This window comes from Montipora foliosa, chromosome 1 (assembly GCF_036669935.1).
Source record: "Montipora foliosa isolate CH-2021 chromosome 1, ASM3666993v2, whole genome shotgun sequence".
NCBI classification, from domain to species: Eukaryota; Metazoa; Cnidaria; class Anthozoa; order Scleractinia; family Acroporidae; genus Montipora; species Montipora foliosa.
Genome location: NC_090869.1, coordinates 33,173,360 through 33,185,859, shown reverse-complemented (window position 1 = coordinate 33,185,859; position 12,500 = coordinate 33,173,360). Strand labels below are relative to the sequence as shown.

The following is a 12,500-nucleotide window of genomic DNA, read 5'->3' as shown; positions in this document are numbered from 1 at the left end:
GGACAAACCAACGTTAGGTAAACCTACTGCCACTGGTGAGTAACAATGAAGCAGTTAAATCATTTCCAAGGTGCCTTTTATGGATGGAACCAAAAAGATATGGATTCTGTCCAGCTAATGCCACTGAGGACAATTTGTGATTCTAGAAAATATCCAGGCGGGCTGGGGGGCTCAAAGGCCCAAAAGTGGGGTGAGGGCGTTCGAAGCCTAAAATTCACTTCCAGATAGCGCATACAATAAGCGACCGAATTCTCCACAGAACTACTGACTTTTGTGGGTTGCTCTGATGATTTCATTGGCCAAGCTGCATTTGTCCTAAGATGCTTTGGCTTAAAATGGCTTTTCTTTTTTGTAAAAGTTCTTTGGAAGCAAACTGGCCTCAACTAAAAATGAGGACTTCTTCTTTGTTCCTTTGATAATGCATTAACTTGTTAATTTCAATTTACAGTGTCCCTGATTAGTGCTCCACGACGCTAGAAGATTAGACACTTAAATAAAGTTCCTTTCCTTTCCTTTCTTTCCTTTCCTCATGAAACAAAATGTAGCCACCATTACTCATTAACAGTATCCACAGACTATGATAAACAAGAGAGGTTGCCTGGGTTAGAGAAGCAATTTTCTTGAGTATCTTAGCTCATTGCTCATCTACTACGCTTTGTAAAAGACTACTGTGAAAATCTACCGCCTCTTTGAATTCCTTGCTTGAAATTGCACGATCAATGGAGTCTGCTAATTTTCAAGAACTTCTCCTTGCTTCAGAGTGATGCAACCCTGAACATTGTCAAAACATACTTGAACACTGGAAAATGGGACACTGTCCCATCGCCCTACAAGGAACTAAGTGGAGAACTTTCCCAGAAGAGTGGCCTTCTGTTTCAAAGTAATGGCCTTGTAATCCCTGAAGCACTTTGCCCTCGTGTGATTCAACTGGCTCATGAAGGACACCAAGGCATCACCAAAGTGAAATAGCATCTGCAACAAAGAATTTGGTGGCCTAGCATTGACACGCAAGCTGAGTATTTCGTATGTGAGTGTCTTGGTTGTCAAGTTGTTGGTCCTAAACCCCCTTCCCCCACCCCCCTCCCCAAATCCTTAAGAATGACAGTACCACCCACTTAAGTGCGGCATACAATTCATGTTGACTACTGTGGTCCATTCCTCTCAGGTGAATACCTCTTCATTGCTGTCAACGAAACTTCTAAGTATTCCGAGGTTCACGTCAGCCACTACTGCCATCGACCACCTTAACAAAATGTTTGCAACACATGGAATTCTGGAAGTCATCACATGAGATGATGTGCCTTTTGGCTTTGGTTAATTTACAACATGGTGCAAGAACATGGGTATTCACCACTGTAAAATAACGCCCCTTTGGCTAGCCGCAAGTGCACAAGTGGAGCAGTTCAATGAGACCCTTGAGAAAACTATTAGAATTGCTCATCTTGAAGGGAAGAACTGGCATTCCGAACTGTTTTTTTTTTCCTCGTGAATTACTGGAATGCACCACTTTCTTCCACAGGTGTGACTCCTGCCTCTTTGATGATCAATTGCCATATCAGAACCAAGGTACCGCAGTTGAATCTCACTAACCCTTCAAAAGTGCTTCAAGATGTACGCTACAACAACAACCTGAGAAAATCAAAGGCCGAGGCATACAAGGATAAGACAATTCCCTCTGACATTCGCCAGGGTGATAAGGTATTGTTGCTGCAAAAGCGTGCCAACAAGTTATCCACAAGGTACGATCCCAGACCTTTTACAGTTGTCCGCAGAAACGGGCTAACATTGAACTTGTTAGAGGAGATGCCCGTTTGTTTCAAAATGTCTCTATGGTGAAGGTTGCTGACCCAGACCCCCTTTTCAGGATAGACACATTCCCAGTGTCAACGTTGCTTCAAGGAGCACTGAACATTCTAATGAGAGACCAATCCATCAGAAACACCTATCTAGTAATTTAAGCAATTTTGTTGTGAACCAAGATTCACATGATTATCTATATATACTATATATATATATTGCATGAGCCTGGGAGAGAGGAATGTTCTTGCAGCCATGATGGCCATTTAATGTAAGTTGTGCTGTGTTAATATTCTTGTGATTTAGATACGATATCACTTAAGTAGCAGATCATGATATTTCGACTGCCAAATGCTGGTCTTTGTCAGGCGATAAGGTTGCCTGGCTACACGCCTCTATGTATCACAATGGTCAGCTGTGATGGGTGAATTTCAATCCTTGTTCTTTTGAGTAGTTTCCCAAGATGTTTCATTTGAAATTGTTCCCCCTTGGCGGTGTGTAATTTTGTTGTATTTTGTTGTTCCCCTGATTTACGAAATGACGTTGGCTTCTGGTGGATGTCACTTCACAGATTAATGTTAAAGATAAAGGACATAATGCACGGAACCAGTATTCCAATGCTGTTTCATAACCAATAATAATTTTTATTCACTCACATTTTAGAAATGTGTGATTCCAGAAAATATGCAAACCTTCCCCTCCCCACGGATGGTCAACAGAAATTCCTAGGGAGTGGGGGCTAAGGGGTCCAATTTTCTGAGGGGTATGCAGGGTGCCCACAAGAAGAATTTTCCACAGGGTTGTAAAAGACACAATCGATCGTACGAGACATACTGGTACTTACAACGCTTATTTTGATTTGTAGCACAAGAAATAGAAAAAACTTAAAGATGTTTCTCTCCAAAGTCTTCTTTGCTGAGAGTTCGCTATTATCTCTCCAACAAGGAACAGTCACTTCATATTGGCGCGCACTACTGTATGAATGCACGAGAAAAATCAAGATGGCTGACCGTAGCAATTTATACCCAGACGCTTAGATTCTTGTGCCTACCAGAAGAAAACATGATTCTTCAATGGAAGTTCATTCATTGTTTATTTCCCATAAACTGGAACTTAAAATGCGCAAAATTATAGAGAAAGCAAGGACTTCCAGTTATAACAATTTTTTTCGATCTTATATAATAAATCGGCGATTTTATGACAAGTTTAACAACCATAGTTGTGTGATGACAAGGATAGAAAACTGCCAAAGAGTGCGCTGCGCGATCAGAGTTTTTGTTTTGCTTCTTGAACCTGTTGCTCGCTAGTAGCGTTACCACAAAACAATTCGTTATGCACGACAATATCGATGAAAAACCGACTATGTTAGGGAAACGCTCGATGAAAATGCCATTCACTGACATTTACAGGTAACCATAGAGAGGCTCAGACAGTCTGAAATGCCATATAGATTAAAAGTCTTATACAAGGCAACTTACATCTTACATGTTAAGTAATTTTGTTTCAGTAAGCAGCAGTGAATTTTGTTTTAGACTACAACTAGATTGTGCAAGGCATTAAAGCGAACATTTCTTAGAAATGTACGTAAGTTAAGCTTAATTACAAATATTGACGTTGTGGTGACTTTAGGACCCGAGGCCAAACATTTAACGATAACTTTGTTTGTAAGTTAGTTTTTTCGTAGATCCATTTTGAAATTCGAACACCTTCACATAGTTTAATGTTAAATCAATAGTTAACTTTGAAGTTATGCTGTAAATGTTGCATTTGAGATGAAACTGACTGAGACTAGACGTGTACATAGTGAAACTTAGTTACAGTACCAGAAATCAACTTTGGGACCGGAGGCCGAAATTTTACTGATAAACTTTGTCTGTAAGTTGGTTTTTAGTAGAGTCATTCTGAAATTCGAAAATGTTCACATAGTTTTATTTCAATGAATAGTTCAAATTTGAAGTTATGCTGTAAATGTCTTCTTGAGATGACATAAACTTATTAACCTCTGTTTTCGGTGCCTTGCGCGTTTCCCTCGACAGACTAATAAAAAAGACAGACTGCTCCTAGTCTATCAAGCTTGCTCTACCTGTGTAAGAAATACATGTTGCCTTGCAAAAGATTACAAGTACATGTAGATCAAAGACTATAAAAAAAATGTGTCTTAAGATGAGAACAGTTAATTTTAAGCAGTACACAGACGATAATCTCTAAATGCGGCAAATTAAGGCCATGAAAAGGAATATAGGAAATTCCTGGGGGGTGGGGGGTTATACATGCCCCCTCTGGAACGGAAAGTCCGAGGGGGTTGGTCAGGGGGGTATAATCAGAAGGACCATCCGTGGGTGGGGTAATTGGATACTTTCTGGAATCACACAATCACAGCAACGGATACTTTCACAAGAGCTCTTATAAAAAATGGTCACAGGAACCATGTGACAGTAACATTTTATGAAAATCCCTGGTTTTTGCCTTCTAAGCACTGCAAAGAGGAATGATGGCATTGAAAGAACGCACATGGTTCAACATACATAGATGAGGATAAAAATTGCAAATTAACTGCAACAGCGTTTTGAGCTGAGTACACAAAATTCTTATCCAAATGTCCTTGTCATGACAAAATAAGCGAACCAAAATCCTTCAAAGCAATGAACCTCCAAAAGATTAAGAGATTAGAAACTTTTTATCAAAAGGATTATCAGATACAAAAAAAATATATGTTGTCTGATACCTTGAATCATAAAGCTTGTTTGTAATAATTTTTATACCTAGAATGCCAGCGAGCCATATATCAAGAAAAATGTACATAATAATAAAAAAAAAAAGATCTAATCAGTCGCCAACCGAACAGGTATCAAGTTGATATTTTCGCGAGCGTTCGAAAAAGAACATGAAACTATCGCAACAACAAATTATGGTCCCAGGGCGCAACACTCTTGAAATCATCCGAAATCATCCTAGTCAAGAGCCATTTAATCAAAGGGATACGCACACAATTCAACATCTCACTGAGGAGCCAGTGTTTAAACGAAAAGAAAATCCCAAAGTTTGCGATTAAGAGAAGAACCTTTCGGCTATTTCACCGTATGTTATCATGATAATTTCGACGAAGCTGATCAAACGTTCGAAATTAATTGCAAACAGCGCAGGATGGGGTCACAATAATACACGGTACAGTGACAGTAAATTTCACGTAACGAGGTACAACAAATACTTTGTGTGGATAACAGGGAAATTATACTAAAAAATTGTAAGAAAAGATTCACAAAATTATCGTTTAGGCAAATGGACAATTGCGTATGAATTCACTCGTCTAGAATTTACAACTTAAATTTTCGACTTCGTGAATGATAATGAGTCGATTCATTCAAGCAGAACTTACAGTAATAACACGAGGAAATAAACAAGCACCTTACCTTTCAAAGGGCGAGCTATCTTTATAACAAAAATAATAATCACACTTACCGACCGCTGGAGCTTCGTACGAGTCCCCAAGTAATACTTCGGGAGCAGAGTACGCTAGCGAGCCGCAAGACGTATCCAGTTTGTGACCAGGAGTGAACTTATTCGAAAATCCAAAATCCGTGAGTTTAGCCACGTCCAGACTCCTAAAGAATATAACATTTTCCAGCTTCAAATCGCGATGAACAATATGAAGTTTGTGGCAATAATCGATGGCCAGAACTATTTGCTGGAAGTAATGTCGAGCTCTGTCCTCACAGAGGCCTTGTTCGTGATTCATGATGTATTCATACATGTCCCCGCCATCGCCAAGTTCTTGAACGAGATATAGTTTAGTCTGTGTGTCGATGACTTCATAAAGCCGAACGACATTTGGATGCTGAACAAGTTTCATGCATCGAACCTCCTTGAAAAGGTGAGCGCGAGCGACTTCGTCTAGTTTAGTTTTGTCAATCACTTTTACAGCCACGCGTTCGCCCGTAAAAACATGTGTTGCAACTTTGACTACAGCAAAATGCCCGCATCCCAGTGTTTCCTGTAAATCATATAAGCCGGCAATTTGTCCATCCTTCAAGGAGGAATTACGCGAGTAATTTGCCATGGTGTTGCCTCAACCATCATGGACCCGCCATGTTTCCACTCTTGTGTTTGATTACCGGACAATGTTCCGAACAGACAATAGAAAACGTCAGTTTACATCACAGAACCAATGAGAACGCGAGGATGACATAGGCGGAATATTGCGAACTGGAAGTGGCTCACGACATGTTGGCTGCCAAACACTTGTACAGTACAAAGGAGAAGTTAGCTTGCGCCGCAAGGTTTCTTCGAGTTACATGTCCTGCTGCGCGCAGGCTAAGGAGAAGTTAGCACGCATTATAATAGCTCAAATAGGTAAAAGCGAATCACCCAAAGCCATTAGCTTCACTGGAAGTCTAAGCAGCTAAAAAATAAAAAGATAAAAAGATAGTACACTGTACTGACAAATGTGGCTCGTTTGCATAAAGAAATGGATACACGCCAAAAGCCACCCTTGACGTGTTGTACATCGTATAACATGTATTAAAATGTTAGGGGGAAATGGAAACTGCCGACGACAGAAAAAAAATGGAAAAAAAATTAACAATACATGTAATTTCCTGCATGGTATATTCCACTCTGTTCGGAGATAATTCATTCTTAAGAGTCTGTGATTTCCCCTCGTCTCAAGAAGCCCGCAATATGTGATCTGTTCGTTTTACAGCGCTTTAAATCCAATGACACTTCAGAAAACAAATCTTCAGGGACCTGTCATTATTTATGAAAGGTCCCTGATGAAAATAAGGAGTGGGACACCAATTTTTAATGCCGGAACGATAAGAGGTCAAAAGAGGGGGGAACCATATAAATTTATTCTCTTGCAAAGGTAGACGTAAAAATTTGCTCGAAGGCTATCGCAAAAAGATAAGAAAACTGAGAAAAGGTCCAGCTGCCATACATATAATACATCACGAGCTGAATTAAGGATATCATGGACTTTACGGAAATGAAGGGATGTTAAGGCATAATGTCTGCCATCTATTTTGAAAGGGAATTCGACTCTCTTAAGTTAGACATTCTTTTTAAATGTCTTGTAATTTTAGGCTTCGGTGCGTCCTTCATAACATGGATCAAGACATTTTACAAGAATATTAACGAGTTGCGTAGATCCTTCCAGGTTAAACGAGGAGTTCGCCAGGGTGATTCTTTATCGCCATCTCTTTTTACTATAGTTCTCGAATTGTTAGCAATTTCCATCCGCAACAATCATTGAATAAAACGAATAACAGTAGGGGAGATTGAAATTAAATTAAGTAAATTTTGCCGACGATATGACAACCTTTGTCTGCAATCTTACTCTTTTTAACGTTATTAATTTATTCGGGACACATACTGGCCCTAAGGCCCTGTTTACAAGCATAGCAGGAGGGTCAAACATAGCCCGGATTTCACAGGTAGGGATACCCTACCACCCGGGACAACTTTGCGTGCTTGGTAACCGCCAGCATCGCAAACACAAAAAGTTGTCCCGGGTAGGCGAGTTGTCCCTAGCAGAGCGTTTACAAGGCAGCTAGGGTTACCCTAGCGCTAGGGTAACCCTAGCACTCAGATAGGGTTACCCTAGCGCCAGGGTAACCCTAGCTGCTTTGTAAACACGTCGATGAAAAAAAGAAGAAATGTGTGAGTGCTAAGATTAACCACGATAAAACTGAGTCTCTCCTACTTGGAAATCTGTTTACTTCACACCAATGTTTTATAAATCAAAATTTGAATCAATTGAAAAATCATCAAAACAATTGGTAAACTGAAGGATGGAGTTGGAGAGGATAAAGGCTGATTGGAAAAGTGCGAATTATTAAATCGTTTGCTTTACCTAAGATATTGTATAGGTTGACGTTAATTTCAAGTAATAGGTTGTTATTTTCTTCAGTTTTGTCTGGAAATGTGAAGATAAAGTTAAAAAAGAGTTAACTTGAACTCGATGACCTCGGCTCAAAGAATCATGTATCTTACGAAGTATCTAACTCCATATGCAGCCAGTTGGAAGTATTTCTTGGATTTTCACCTGAGGACGGCTGGTGGTAAATTCTTGTTTAACTGCAATTTCAACTATTCCAAGTTATCAATAATCCTTCCTGAATTTTATAAAGAGTGCATCATGACATGGGCCTCCTTAAACTGTATAAACCCTTCCTAAACCTCGGACATTTATCAACAATTTTTATGGAACAATAGATTCATCTGCATTGAATCCCGCTCAGTTTACAACCAAAAGTTATATGTTGGCTTAATAAATGTTCGGGACCTCATCGACTCACTTTGCCGGTTTTCTACAACATGCACACCTCTCACCTATTGATCATCATTTCCTTTTTAGCCTCTTTAATGCCATCCCGGAGGAAGGGCGTAGACTGTTAAAGACAAATGAAAACGCGGCTGTTTAAAACGATTGTAATGCAGATTTAGATAGTTTTTCACTACACCTTGGAGGCCGGGCTTGGACTGAGGGGAAAAGCTCGATTTTGGAAAGATCCAATCGAAACTACTGCATGAAACGTTTTCTTCTAAAATTTCTTCTAACCTCATGCGCCGATGAAATCGAAACTCAACATCCCCACCCCTTCCCCCCCCCCCCCGGCAAATCACGGGCATTTGACAGTTCTCTGTGCCCGGGGAGTGGGGAATTTGACCTTTGCCTGCATGGGGTGGGGAAAATTGAACCGGAAGTGTCAGGTTTCAAATAATTGTTTTTTTCGGGCGCCGAAGTCGCTAACAGCTATAAAACACGTGTTTGGAGGAGATGGAAGAGTTTAAAGGACGAGATGTAGCATTTGTGAGCGATTGGCTTACAAAAAAGGTCTTCAAAAGGTCTTTATTAAAGACGGCAGGAGCCGACGACGATTGTTCTTTAACAGGGTATGACAGACAAATCCTTCAAATCCGACGATAGGGTAGGGCATTTGAACACCATTTTGGCCCGAGAGGGCGGGAATTTGAGTGATCCAATCTTCAAAAGTTCAAATACCCGGCTGGGAGGGGGGGGGGAATGTTGAAGTTTCGAGTTGATCGGCGCATTACGTCTACGAAAAAATACCAGGAAGTGGTTGATTGGGAAAGAACATTTTCTTTGCCCTATAAAATTACGTTGAATACAAAGTTAAGAGAATTTCAATCTAAAATACTTCATAGAATTTGTTGTTCAAACATTTCATGCTCTTCAAATTTGATTTAGCTGACTCCCCTTTATGTCATTTCTGTAATAAAGAAATGGAGACATCAACACAGTTCTTTTTTACTGTAGTAAGGTTAGCACCTTTTGGAATGAGTTAAACATTCAATTTGTTCTCAAGTCACAAAAGTTAACTCTAAAAACCTACGTGTTACTAAGATTTTTTATTTGGACTTTTTTCTGAGGATAATAAGGATGACAATATTCTATAGTTAACCACATTATACTTGAGTGCAAATGCTTTATTTTTCGCTCAAAGTTAAGGAAAACTTTTCCTACTATTGGCCTATTAATATTAAAATGCAAAACAATGCACCAAATCGAGGGTTTCATTGCCAGGAAAAATAACAAACTCCACTTTCATAATAAAAAATGGGGTCACTTCTTTGTAAAACTTAATTGGCTGAATCCTTCTGTGTTACAAGGCTTGATATTCCGTAAGGCTCTAAATCTCGAAACTTGTGAGTTCTCTCAATAAACGCTATCCGTAATCAAGGTATGTAAAAAACTACAAGAATCAGTATTTCCTTTCCCACAAACCACGTCCGGTGTAACAAGAACAGAGGGTAAATAAACGAATCTGTGTGCGGTTTCACGAGTGTTCATTTTCCTAGGCTATTTTCGTTAATTGTTCTGTTATTTCAATTCAGTTCAGTTCAATGTTTAAATAAAAACTACGAGTCCTCAGCTTCTACGTTCGCTATAAATGATCAACTGAAAGGTTCGAAGTGAAAACGAAGGAGCGTTTAGTAAATGGTCAGGGGCTAGTTTTGTTTGCTCAGTTGAGTTGCGGTGAGACATGAGTGAACACAGCCTGAGCGTGTTGCTAGCAGAAGATCATATGTAAATTTCCTTCTTTGAAAACAAACCTTTTGAAAGTGCTTATTTGTTTACACGTTTTTTATGATTGCGGCGCGATTAAAGGAAGCTTTGCGCGGACTAAAACGCCCTTGATTGATTTTTCCTTCCTGTCACATACAATCGGTGGCTGTTTAAAGATATGTGCAAGTCTAGGTTGCTGTTGGATGATGTGCCAGTGTTTCATAAGAATCTTTTTAAGATTCGGTGTAGCCGGGTTATAAGTGGTAACAAACGGTAAAATTTCTTTAGCCTGCTTTGTTTTGTTACCAAGAGCCTCTGTTCTGTCGGAGAACTGAACTTCAGTCAGGATTCGTTATGAACGAGCGTTGTGGGATAGCTTCTGTTACCGTCAGACTCTTTGTTCAAAGTCTCGTTTGCATGTGTTTGTAAAAATTATCCTTAACTGAGTTGGTTCTTAAAAGACGTAATGCTTCTCCTTTGATAAAACCCTTTTTCGTATTGAAAGGGTGGCAAGATGAGAAGTGTGTATACTGAAAAGTTTCAGTGGGCTTAAAGTGGGTTTGTGAATCGAGAATTCCAAGAGATGAAAGGCGTGGTCCTTTGAATACCTCTGTAACGAGAAAAACAGCGCGTTCGGATGACATTTCACAAGTAAACTTGATCGTAGGGTGGAATGAGTTAGCGAAATTAACAAAAATGGAAACTTCCTCCATTGGAATGTTCCACAAAGAAAATATGTGGGCTAGCCGCTAGCAGTCGTTTTTCAAGGTCCGCGATAAAAATAACGGAGAAAGCGACCGCCATTTTAGTTCCCATAGCAATGCCGTGAGTTTATACGAAGTGTTTTTCATTAAAATTAAAAGAGTTTTCTTCAAGAATGAGCCGCATTAGTTCCCGTAGATCGCTTCTCGGGATAGGTAATTTCTGCTCATAGTGATCTTTGTAATAGCGGCAAACAACGTCAATTCCTTCTTCTTGAGGAATGTTGGCGTAGAGAGAACTAACGTCAAGTGCAGCATTTCTTCACATTTCTTACTCACAATGGAGCATGAGCTATCACCTCCAACTCCCAACTGAAACTAATATTGTAATATTGTAATTTGTTGAAATATATATATAGTACATAAACCAAAACGTATTCCCCGAACCGACCCCCGGAGTAATGGCTAAGCACATGACAACCTCAAATTTTATACACGGCACATTACCCATCATGCAACTTATTTCTCCCAAGCCTATCTGCTTTGTGCCGTTGAGCATCAATTTCTGTCTCTTGCCAGAAATTACATTTTCATAAATAAAAACGCCACTTTAATTTTGCTGATAATTTAACATCCTAACACGTTGTAACTGAGCATAATTTAAAGTTGTAATCCTGCAATTGTAATTCTTAAGATTGCCAAATAGTTCTTCAAATTGTTTCATTTTATCACAGCAATTAGTTGCCGAGATCATTCTCATTCTCAAGACTATATTAATACATGGACACTGCTGTTCACAGTTTAATCCCTTTTGTTTATTTCTCATCAGTGTCATCATTTTAATTTTATCAATGTCATAGTCTTCGCCATCATCATCACTAGAATCTGTTTCACCTGTTTCACTGTTCACTAACTCACGACAATTCTTACAGTAAGACTACGTTGACTTGTAAAATGACGAAACAATGATGCAAGGCTGGTTGTACGGCTTTGGGGATATATATTTATCCTCACAGCCGCACAACGATATCGATCAACTTCGACAGGTCTTATCATGTAAAGCATTGCCTTCCATTGACCAAGTCAAGCAGCTTAAAATCGACACATTTATTCATCTTAGTTGTCAAATATAATATTATTACCTCTGAGTGGAGAGGGAGAGAAAGAGAGACAGAGAGACAGTAGGAACTACAACACCAATGCTACAATAAAACAATAATTCCACTAATATAACATTGTTGAAGTAAGGATACGTTATCAAATGCGTGGGGGTTTGCTTCACCAAGACGGCGCATCCAACGTGATATGGAAATAGGTAGCAGGCGGTTTAGCGAATTTTAGACGCTATTGACTTTCGAGTGATCGTTTTGAAAACCTGGAGCGACGTCAAACAAGAAGGGGGAGGGCGGGGGGGGAGGGGGGCGTGGAGAAGGTGTGAGAATTCTCGCTCTTTCTCCTGGCCCCCTCCCCTTTCTCTTGCTCTTGTGACTTCGGTTTACATTCAAACGATCACGCGACTTGAAAGTCAACCCCGGTGGAAAGAAGCTTCTAAAATTCACCAAACTGCTTGCTACGCAGGCTAGGGAATGCCGGGAAATTAGCTACTTGGCAACTGGCGAAACTGAGGACAACTGAAAATCAGAGACCGATGCAGCATTTGAACATACGACCTCCGTAGCACACATAGACGGATGCTCTACCAATTGAGCTACTATAACTCCCGTCCGGGGAACTCAATCGTTTATTTAGCTGAATGGACAAGGTGTCCCTCTGGTCTGAGGGCTTTGCAAAGTCCGACATGCTCCTACAAATTTAGAAATGCATGACTTTGTAGAGCCTGCAGACCAGATCATGCGTGCTGTCTAATATTTTCATCGGAAGGGATACGAGATCATGTCATACCGAGATAACATTGGTCATGCCAATGTGCTCTGACACATATAAACCTTCCACAGCCTCCGGCCAAAATTACACGA

At 39.9% G+C, this 12,500-nt stretch overlaps 1 protein-coding gene across 1 annotated transcript in view; it reads right to left on the bottom strand.

Moving 5' to 3' along the window:
- LOC137997027 (SNF-related serine/threonine-protein kinase-like) overlaps window positions 1-5,919 on the bottom strand; it is a 14,182-nt gene extending 8,263 nt beyond the window's left edge. The window contains exon 1 of the mRNA XM_068842718.1: window positions 5,257-5,919. Within this exon, the coding sequence (XP_068698819.1) occupies window positions 5,257-5,854 (598 nt within the window). The 5' untranslated portion in view covers window positions 5,855-5,919. The remainder of the gene's footprint in view (window positions 1-5,256) is intronic.
- Window positions 5,920-12,500: the final 6,581 nt, after the last annotated feature.